An 11,604-nucleotide genomic window follows, 5' to 3' on the forward strand; every position below is an offset into this window, starting at 1 on the left:
GGCCTTTATAGACATGTCAGGTGCTATATGCCAGTCTGGGTTGTATTTCCGGTAGTCTTTACAGGGATGAGCTTCGAAATTAGTTTCATTACTTCGAAACGTTCTACTGACATTTCCACTAGATGTACAGATCTCTGCACAAAGAGAATTAGTCTTCGCGTATACAAAACCACCAAGTCCTTTTGGTCTATGCAGACCTGCATGGTGTTGTAAATGTTTTTTTCCCTCCTGCCTCACATGGTGTTTTGTAAAATAAACACTTTTTCCCACATCCAAACACCCTCTTAAAGAGCACATTTTGGGGCCTCAAGGACACATTGTTCAGTGTCTCTTTGATATCAGTTGAACTGTAGATCTCATCTATTAACTGTAGCTTCATCTCATCAATACATTCATAGAGACTTTTGGTGATTGAAGCACAATAGCAATTATCATTTATAGAGTAGGTAAAATATCATGAATAACAATATAGTTGAATTAAAAGTGAATTTGAGTTTTGCTTTTCCCTCATTTCATACTTTATTGTGGTCACCTCATGTTTTGTGCTGATTCTCATCCACATTATTTTAAACAAGAAGTTTAATTAATCAGTTGGAAACTATATCTAATTAATCAGAAACAATTGTGGATAAATATTTCAGTGAACATTCAATACTTATAAATTTTGTAGTACATACTTTCATCTGTGTCATCTGTTTCTGATATGTTCACCTCTGTAATTGTTTGAGACTGCATTTATATTAAATTTCTTATTTAATAGATATATAGATTTAATAGATATAATATTCTTATCCCCAACACCTATGTGGGACATGAAAAACGTTCCCCATGATGTTTCCTTATGAATAATAAAGTAATTGCCCTTTTTTCTATATCTGTGATCTTTGGATAGTTAATCATAGACATGAAACTAGATCTCTCCCCTACTATACACATACAGTTAAAAATCTAATAAAATTGTTTTATCTTATCGCTTATCTTTTATCTCTAAATGATTCATAATTTCACTGTCAGGTTTTTAGTTTTTAGTTGTTGTTTTTTTTTTTGCCAGCTCAGGGAGGATTTTTTGCCACCACTTCCTCATGCCTTGCTCATGACTGATGAATTTAAATAAAATGGATTTTTTTTAACATTTTCAGAAAGCAGCCCGGGAGGCACGGTGGCTTAGTGGTTAGCACGTTCGCCTCACACCTCCAGGGTCGGGGTTCAATTCCCGCCTCTGCCTTGTGTGTGCGGAGTTTGCATGTTCTCCCCGTGCCTCGGGTGGGTACTCCCCCCCCGGTCCAAAGACATGCATGGTAGGTTGATTGGCATCTCTGGATTGTCCGTAATTGTCCGTAGTGTGTGCTTGCATGAGTGAATGAGAGTGTGTGTGTGCCCTGCGATGGGTTGGCACTCCGTCCAGGGTGTATCCTGCCTTGATGCCCGATGAAGCCTGAGATAGGCACAGGCTCCCCGTGACCCGAGGTAGTTCGGATAAGCGGTAGAAAATGAGTGAGAGAGTTTACATTTCACATTCTGAAATGTGTGAGTATTTAAAAGTCTGTCATTATGAGTTATGTCATTATGCCCAGTTCCAGTTTGAATACGAATACAAAACAAATACAAATATATCAATGACTAAATGAAAGCCTATGAGGAAGTACATGTGAGTTGTGGGTGCTGGAGTCTGGTGTGGCCATGTTTGCAGGACATGGTGCACTTGTGGGGTTCATGCTGTTAGTGGGCCTGACTCTAAACAGATACTGATGGTATTGAATTAAATCACCACTGTTAACCAATAAACTGTGTGATGTGTCATTAATAAATTAAACATTGTAATGGCTGATAAATTAAAGTAGAATAAATGTAATGACACACTGCAGAGCATGCTGTTACACTTTATTGTCTGTCATGTTGTGCCACATCACACCAGTCTGGCATGGATTATTTATGTAGAACCACATGACCTGTTGTGTGTTATTCCTTAATTCCTCTAAGCGCATTAAATTAAATTGATACATCCTTACTCATAAATTTTGTTAAATCATCAAGGCAGTTATGTTTTTGCAACTGGTCCATTTATTTTAGATTTACTTGGGTCAAAACTATTAAAATAAATATTTAAAAAATTAACTCCCTTACTCACTCATGATTAAGCAATGTGTAAGGAATAAAACAGGATGTGGTGTTATAAAAAATAAAAACATTTAGAAATTTGGTCAGTTTGTAGATCTGTTAGTCTCACTTCACATATAAATTGTTCTCAGTATAGAAGAGTGTCAGGCCAGGCCAAGATCTATCAGTCCTTTGGACTCAGAATCTGTTGGGACTCATGAAGCTTCAACTGGGTAAATGTACATTTTCAGGGCATGCAAATTTAGAAGCAGACTTTCTATCAAGGCAAGGTGTGAGGCTGGACGCCCTGGGCAAACATTTTTATATGTCTTTTCCCTTATAGCTCTGCACCATGACCGAATCCAGCTATTATTAAAGTCTCCATGTTGGCCTGCTGGAGTTTGGTTCTCAAATGTAATGCTCTTCTCGATGGCATTCCTGGGGATGTGTAAAATATGATTTTATTACCATATTGATCCTTTTGCTTTAAAAAAATTAGTTTTTTTGTATATGCTTTATTTATTTATTTATTAGTTTTTTTTTGCCATAAGCAGGCATAGTTTCCCCATTTTTGGCCATATCTTTCTCCGTGTTTCAGCTGAAGGGATGGCTTTTTGAGACAAACCTTTATATATTTATACATTGGAAAGAGTATTTAGAATTTTTGACCAGGTCTGTAATGTCCTGGGAATGGGAAGTTTAAACCCATAAGTGTGCTTTGAGACCAAAAATATCCATAAATTTAATAAAATGAATTTTATATCAAAATATATCATATTAATATTTTAATCGTAATCTTATATTAAGATTTATTCGCATAAATCGGTTAATCAAGCTCAGTTCTAATCAAAACCACAAAATATTTTCTTATAAAATAGTTTTTTAACTTATTAATTACTAATTTAATTTGTGACATCACAAATGTGCAAAAAAATACACACAAACACACATTTTTAATATAAAAAACAAACTTTTTTTTACATATTAGTCTTAAATAGGACAAAAATTACTAACATTGGCTTTTATGCATTGCTAGTTTTTGTGCAGCATCAGATTTAATTTTTTTCTCTTTCATTTACATTAACTGCCATTATAACCACATTTTTTCATTTGCATGGCCATGACATGAAACATGCATTCTTGCTTCGTTCCCTCTGCTTGGAAGAGGTCAAATTTGTCATTTTTTACTGTTGACCAAGAGGTGGCGCCATTACCCTATTACACAGACGTGCAAAAAAAGGCTTATTTTCAGGCTTTTTACATTGAGTTTTATAAAGGATATCAGCATACTATCGGTTGCTTGTGTTTGCATGTGTATTTTTGTGTTTGGTGTGTGTTTGTGTGTGTGCATGGGTGTGGAGGGTGTGTGTGCGTGTGTGTGTATTCTGGCTATCAAGGAGGATTGCTGGAAAGCCTCAACACACACGCTTGCAGACATACAGTGCAACCACACAACCACTCACACATACAGTACACACACACAGACAAACATCTCTGATTATTCCATAGAATTCCATGTAAAAAAAAAGCTTGAAAATAAGCTTTATTTTGCTTAGGTGTGTGTAATGGGTCATTGGACCAATTTTTTTTTTACAGTTGACCAAAAAAATTGGGCCATTGACCCATTACACAGGTTAGTATTATTTCTCCCTCATTTACATATCAGCACTGTTTTCCCCCCCAATGACTGACGTTTTTCCATTGCATGGGCATGACATGAAACACAGAAGTCATAGGGAAAAAACAACCCTGATATGTAAATGAGGGAAGAAAAATAATTAAAATTTAATTTAAGCGTCTGTAGTTGTTATTTTTCTTCGCTCTGTGAAGACACTCACTTTCTCTGACAGTTTTAAGACATTATACTTTGTAGAAAACATGCATTTGTGTTGTCTCTATAATATATATATATATATATATATATATATATATACACACATACATACATATTGTAGCGCACTTAGAGGGATTGGGACACAAAGGAACAAGCATAGAGACGGGATTAAGGCAAGCAAGGTCGTGATTTTATTATTCCTCCCAGGTTGGTGCAATCTTAATGCAGCAAAAGGTAAATGAGAAAGAATATAATAACCAGTTCCTTCCTTTGCGGTGCTTGGGAAGAGATCCCGGCTCCAATTCCAGACAGCAGAAGGGGGGGGCGCTGTGACCAGGGGAAACAGTCCTTCTCCAGGAGTATACCATGGGCTGGATCGGCGATCTGAAGCTCTGGATCCGCGGGAGGTCCTTGAAAAGAATGCCAAAGGGATAACGTCTATTCGTTCCATTAGGCACGCCCCCTTTCCTCCCTGTAGCCGCTGAGCCTGGTGAGTGCTACAGCGGCGCTCCTGATTGGCTCTCAGCTTTTCGGCGGGAATTCTGCCGCCCCGCCTTGCACGCTGAATCCTTTTTAGCGCTTTCTCAGCGGTGCTGTCCACGGTGCTTAATCGCCGCCTTTTTAGCGCTTTTTGGGGGCGAGGAGCGGTATCTTGGCTGTGTGGGACGGCGGTGCATGCTCCGTCGTCACAATATATACATATATATATATATATATATATATATATATATATATATATATATATATATATATATATATACGTATATATATATATATATATATATATATATATATATATATATATATATATATGAAATGTTGGACTCAAGTCTTTTTTTTGTTTGTTTGTTTGTTTGTTTATCTTGCCTAATGCTTCAACCCGCACTCTGTCCTTTGTCTTGTTAACTGACTAAAACTGATTGTACCTTAAACAAGTATTATACTGTATAGTATGTGTAGATATGTATGATAAACAGTGATAAACTAAATGAAAACCAAAAATGATTCATTTATTATATTATTAGTTTATTTATAAATCACAATTTATCATTAAAATACTCCTATGTTCATACAGTATGTTCATACAATAATAATGCATTCAACTAAATTTCAGACAATAATTACTAACTATAACTGTAACATGTATAACAAAGTAAACATTTGAATCAGTCAAAAAAATAATCCAACCATCTAAATAATCCAACCATCTAAATAATCCAACCATCTAAAACCATTAAAAAATCATAAGGCATACAGAAATAGTGTTTATTGGAAACCATTTAAATTCCTCAATATCATAATCCTAATAACATTGATTCAGGCATAACTATTGCTCCAGTTTCTACTTCTTCTTGCAGTGTTTCTACTATGTTTGCAGTGAAATTTTGCCAGTATACCATTATTTAATATTAAACATGAGCTTCAGACTATTAAAAGCCTGATCTTTAGTGATTTGATTCCACACATCTGGATAAACAGCTGGCAATGCTTCATAACTTTCAGCAAATTCCTTATTGAATGTCACCAGCACATACTTCCAGTAATCTGAGGCTTCTATTGACATGTCAAGCGCAATATGCCAGTCTGGGTAATATTTCCGGTAGGCTCTGTAGGGATGAGGTTGGAAATTTGTGTCCTGATTTTGAAATGTTCCATTGCCATGAACACTAGATGTACAGATCTCTTCACTAAGGATATTAGTCTCCATATTTCTGTACGTGCCAACACCTTTTGGTCTGTGTGCAGCTGCATGGTGTTGCTGATGTTCCTTTCCTCCTGCCTCACATGGTGTTTTGCAAAATGGACACTGCACTCCACATCCAAACACCCTCTTGAAAAGCTCATCCTGGGGTTTTACTGACACATTTTTCAGTGTCTCTTTGATATCAGTTAACTCTGAGATCTCCTTTGATATTTGCTGTTTCAGGTCATCGATACATTCACAGAGACTTTTGGTGAATGGATCGCAACAGCTTGTGTTCTGAAACAGGACACTGTCCACTGTGCTCATGGGTATTGAAATGACATCCCCCATAGTTTTGCAAAGATTTTGGATCAATATTGTGGTACCTTCTGCATTATTAGGCAAAGGAGAGCCACTGGCTTCAAGCTTACAAGTTTCCACTGCTTTAGTGATCTTTGTTATTATGATTTCCAGCTTCTTCATTTTTAATTTTTGCAGAGATATGTCTTTTGAAAAGCATCCAACAATGTGATTGTATATCCAGTCTTTCACATAATTCTTATAATGTAAAATGTACTCTGTAAATTCACTGAAATTAGATTTTTCCAGCAGTTCCTTCTGAATGGTGAACTGAAATAGAGATCGTGTACTGTACGCAGTAGATTTATTCTCCAAAACTGCATCAACAATGTCAGGTCCGATGGACTGGTCGATGTACTCAGTCACTGCTGGTTTGAGACAGAGCTGAGTAAAGTTTTGTGCTTTCTTTTGGCACTGATCCCTCTCTCTGTACAAATCAATAAAATTAGAGAGATATTGATTCTTAAGTTTCTGTAAATGCTTGACAGGATCTTGCTCAGAGAGATACTTCCTGTGCATCACAAGGAATGTCCGAGAGGCAATGCCACAAATGTGCAATTTAAGCTGAATTTCAAATGTAGTATTGTATTTATTTCCTTTTTTGAGGTTTGCATCAATTTCATCAAGGACATCTTTTGTAAAGGTATCTTGGTAATCACTTTTGGAATGTGAACACTCTTCAATCGTCCTACTACAACTGTTAATGGCATCATCTGCAATAATCTGTAGAGCACGCTTTGTAGACTTTTTTGTAAGAAAATCCTTTATAGACAGAAAATTATCTTTTCCCATATTTATATGTTTTGACCTGGCTTTGAAAACGTCTTGCCCATAATGTGTCAAATTTGTAACATTCTGGAAATCCTCGTTGACTTGGCGATTTCCTAGGCTTGCTCGTAATTGCTTCAAAACATCAGCGGGAACATCCCGTTCTTTTAGACCAGTGAAGTTTGCAATCTCTCTTCTCCACATTCTTTCAAAATCGGCTTTGAGATCCTCGTCAGACACTTCATCATTGCGATCTTTGTACTTCTGAAGTAATTGCAGAACCTGGGATTCGACCATTGCAGCTTGCTTACTGTGTATCTCCTCTAATTTTGCAGTGTTTTTCTTCATCTCAATAGCCAGATCTAATCGTTTTTTCACTTCATTCTTCATTTCAGTTTCCAGAGATTTAATGCTTTTGTTAAAATCAGTTTTGTATTTTTCCACCAAATGCACACTACGGTCTTTCCTTTTGTAGTAGTCTTTCAATTTCTTTGTCATTTCTTCTGATTGAATCATGAGCTCTTTATCGTTTTTTTTGTTAAGTGCATCAACAACCCCATGGATACTGCTTGTTTCAGTGTTAGACAGTTGAACCTCTGCTTTAGAAATCAAAGATAAAATATGTCTTCTGAAAGACCATTCCCAGTCTGAAAACTCTTTGCAAAGACTGTCATAGGCATTGGCCACAAGAGTGTTTCTGAAACTGAAGATGAAATTCTCAAACTTCACTGCCTTCCATAAGCTACTGATCCACTGCAGGAACTCTGGGATCTGGAAGAGTTGTTCACATTTTCTTGCTTTAAGCATCTCCAAGAGTTTTTTCTTAAAATCAAGAACAGCAACACTGTAGCCTGTATTAACTGGTGCCATTGGTGGTGTGCCATGCCATAGGCCTGGTATATACCAGTTATTCTTTTCTACATCATAATCCATAACATCAGTGAAGTTCTTCACATGAGGCTTCTTTTCCATCTCAGCTGCAATCAGTGTCATCTCATTTAACTGGTCCAGAAGCTTTTTTCTGTCTGTCATGTTTTTCTCATGTGCTGATACACCAGCAACATTTTGATGAACAAAGTGGCAGACTGTTTTTTTGCCAATTTCCTTCATCCGTAAAAAAGCATGAACTGCTATCTGTAAGACATCCTTCATTTCTGTGGAATTTTCCATTGCTACATTTATAATGGTTATGTCACTAAGACCAATCACAAAGGTAGCTAATTCGTTGTCATGATCATAACTGTCTTCCAGTTGTGCCAGTGCTGGTGATTTCAAACCCTCTGTATCAATCAGAAGGACAAAGTCACACAGTAACTCTTCCTTCAAGTCTTCACCCACAGGTAGGAGAATCATGTATGCTCCACGTGTGCATCTTCCACTACCTACTGCAAACTGGACTCCAAACATGGTGTTGAGCAGTGTTGATTTACCAGAACTCTGAACCCCTAACACAGTTATAACCAGCAAACGGCTCCTTTCCTTAACCATCTTGTGAAGCTCCATGAGAACATCACTCACCCATTTCTCTGGAATATTTGATGCATCTCCATCAAGTATTTCAAGAGGAAATCCAGCCAAAAGCAGTTTGGCAGCCAGAGTAGGAAGATTGCTTATTTTATCAGTTATTTTGTGTGAAACAAATGAAGCAGCCTCATATATTTGTCCCAGCTCTCTCAGGTAATGCTCGATGCCAAGAGAAGAGTCGATCAGCTCCTGGTCTAATTGGGCTACAGCATCTCTGTCTTTCTTTTGTTCACACACTCTGTATTTGTGCCGAAGGTCTGTCATGTGTTTGCGTGATTGCATGTCCAGCTTTAGTCCCAGCCATCTGAGAAAAAAGGCTCGCTCGATATCATCTGAGGTTGACAATGCATTTATTAAGATGTACATTGTTTTTGTAAACTTATGGTTGCTTTGTTTTTTTTTAATTTCTTCTTTTTCATTTTGAAGTTGGGCCTTATACTCCTCCAAACTCAACAACCCTGAATGTTGTAATCGGCATTGCTCTTTTTCTATCTGAGCCAGTCTTTTCCAGTTTTCACCTTGCAGTGGCAGCTGTGACTTTTTATATTCCCCTATGGGACGAACTCCAATACTTTTAATGATTTCCTCTGCTGTTTTGTTTGCTGACACACAGGCTTTGCTATCATTTTCATCAATTCTAAGGCCTAAATCTACAGCAATTCTCTTCATAGCCTCAATTTCACATGATTCGTGTGGCTCACACAGCACTTTTTTAATGGAAGAACTGATCATCTTTGAAAATGTAGCAAAATTCATGGTTTTGCTTTTCTGAATGACGTGATCTCTTTCCAGTCGCAGAGTATCAACTGCTGCTTTAATTGATGACTTTATTTTCTCACTCATATTTCCTGGAGTGTTGACCACAAGAAAGCATTTGGACTTAATTGGACTTAAAGAGGCAAACAACCTTTGTTCGTTTTCATCAACACTGTCCAGGAACACAAAGACAGCTGTTGACACTTGAGAAAGGAAACTGAATTGGGTTTCGAATGTGCAAACATCTCCTCTTAAATTAGCAAAAGCCACTGGCTCAGGAAAGATATCAATGGTTTTGTTTCCACATGGCAGACTCCAGCATATTTCAACCATGCCATTAGAGATTAATCTTGGAGCAGATCCTCCGATCATTTCTTGATGACAAAAAAAGTCCTGGTGCTGCTGTGAATTTTTTAACACTTGGTTCAAAACCTTTGACTTGGTCAAGCTGCAGTTGCTTAGCCTTACAAATGATATCATAGGAATTTTTGCATGAACAACACTGTCTTCTACAAACCCTTTAGATTCTGTCATTGAGTGGGGACGCCATTCTTTCAGGATACTTCTAAGAGCCCATAACATCAGAGTGCATTGTTTATGAACTCCTTGAGGTAACACAAATGGCACTGCAAACTGGCACATTGACATTTTTAGTGCCATTTCTTGCTGAAGGAAACTGTCAGCACAGGCGAAGAGTGCAGCGTGTACATCAAGGAGATTTGGGGTAGAATCACAGCTCTGCTCAGCAAACAAATCATTTGTTTCCTTATTTTCATCAGGTGCACAAATTACAGTTTGGGAATCTGAATTAACCATTAGCAGCTTGCGAAGGAAAGCCTCTGGAATCTCGTGCAGTGACTGAACGTCTTTATCAGATAAACTGGCACTGTTGATCTCCAGCAAAGACTTCAGAGTCAGCATGTTTGGGTAGTAATTACTAAGTCCCAATGTTGTCAGAAATGATAGAAGATCATCTGGAAGTAGAGAGAAATTTATATCAATACTAATTTTACTACTTTTTAGAAAATCTGTTGGTATTCAGATCTTCTAAGCTACAGTAATAAGTCATGGTCGTTCATATATGCTACCAAATGTATGTCAATCTAGAGAACTACTACAATTGAAGAGAAATAAATTAGGTGAGTATTCTCCATTTCAGCCATTTAACTTTAATATGTATTTTAATATTTTAAATAGTCAGGCTATTGTACATTATGTATATTTTAAGTTATTTTCCACTAATATTTTATGCTAATCATTAATAAGTAGTCAGTAAGTGAATAAGTCAGTAATTCAGAAAAAGAACATAATTAACAATATAGTTAAATATTAGGGTTTTTTTTGTAATAAAATGAATTTGAATTTTACTTTTCCCTCGCTTGATGCATTATTGTGACCTCCTCAGTTTTTACTCACCTTCTTTCTGCCTTGACTCCATTAGTGCTGATCCACAGTCTTTAACTAAAGAAAATACTGTATGTTTATTTAAGAAGTGCGCAAGTATATGTAATTAATCAAGAACAATCATGGATAAAGATTTCAGTGAACATTCAATATTTAAAAAAGCTAATGTGTAGTACATACTTTCATGTGTGTCTCATGTTTTAAATATAAGTTCTCTGATATACTGTAAGTGTTAGGACTCTGCCCGGACTCTGGCCGCGTGCATTTATTTACGTTTCTCGTCACGTGTCTGCCCCGCCTTCGTCTGCTCCTCCCTGTCGTCACATCCTGATCCTTATTGTGTTATCATTGTCTTTTGTATTTAATTGTGCCGCGTTGCCTCGTGCAGCGCGGAATCTACTGTGGTTTTGTCCTGTTTCTAGTCTGCGTCATGTTTCGTGTTTTCTGTTATTAAACCCTGATTGTTTTAGCTATCCTGCGTTTGGGTCCGCTTCTGTCCCGCTTCATTACAGAAGATGCCGCCACATTAGGACCCAGCGGGATAGCAGTAACCGGGATAGCAGTAAGCAGATAGCCGATTGGGAGTATTTTTGTTGTTTTTTTTTCTTATTTGATTTTTCCCCCCCTGGACTTGGCGCGTTTGGTGACTTCGGCCCGCATTTTTTCGGTGAGGGACGTCGCCCCGCTTCCGGTTTCTCCGTGGGGGGCGCCGCCTCACTTCCTGGTTGCGGGCCATGTCGCTCAGCTGTGGACGTCTCCCGCCCTCCCTTTTCTGGTTTCTGAGAGGTGGGTCTGGCCGTGGTGCGTCAGGGGTTGCGCTCAGCCCTTCAGCTCGGCTGTGGACGTCGCTCGGCCCTTCAGCTCGGCTGAGGACGTCGCTCGGCCCTTCAGCTCGGCTGTGGACGTCGCTCGGCCCTTCAGCTCGGCTGTGGACGTCGCTCAGCTCTCTCTGGCTGCGTTGCCGTGTGCCTTGCTCCCCCACCTGCCTCGCCGTGTGCCTTGCTCCCCCCACCTGCCTCGCCGTGTGCCTTGCTCCCCCCACCTGCCTCACCGTGTGCCTTGCGCGGCATCTACTGTGGTTTTGTCCTGGTTCTAGTCTGCGTCATGTTTCGTGTTTTCTGTTATTAAACCCTGTTTGTTTTAGCTATCCTGCGTTTGGGTCCGCTTCTGTCCCGCC

The 11,604-nt window shown here is 38.4% G+C and overlaps 1 protein-coding gene across 1 annotated transcript; it reads right to left on the reverse strand.

Annotated features, from left to right (window-relative positions):
* Positions 1–5,314: 5,314 nt before the first annotated feature.
* Positions 5,315–9,992, reverse strand: LOC132852831 (up-regulator of cell proliferation-like). Its single transcript, XM_060880288.1, has one exon. The coding sequence runs from the start codon at positions 9,942–9,944 to the stop codon at positions 5,331–5,333; it is 4,614 nt and encodes a 1,537-aa protein (XP_060736271.1). The 5' UTR covers positions 9,945–9,992; the 3' UTR covers positions 5,315–5,330.
* Positions 9,993–11,604: the final 1,612 nt, after the last annotated feature.

This window comes from Tachysurus vachellii, chromosome 10 (assembly GCF_030014155.1).
Source record: "Tachysurus vachellii isolate PV-2020 chromosome 10, HZAU_Pvac_v1, whole genome shotgun sequence".
NCBI classification, from domain to species: domain Eukaryota; kingdom Metazoa; phylum Chordata; class Actinopteri; order Siluriformes; family Bagridae; genus Tachysurus; species Tachysurus vachellii.

Bases quoted from the DNA above. Each gene is read 5' to 3' on its own strand.
- LOC132852831 (XM_060880288.1), bottom strand. From the start codon at position 9,944: ATGCTGACTCTGAAGTCTTTGCTGGAGATCAACAGTGCCAGTTTATCT.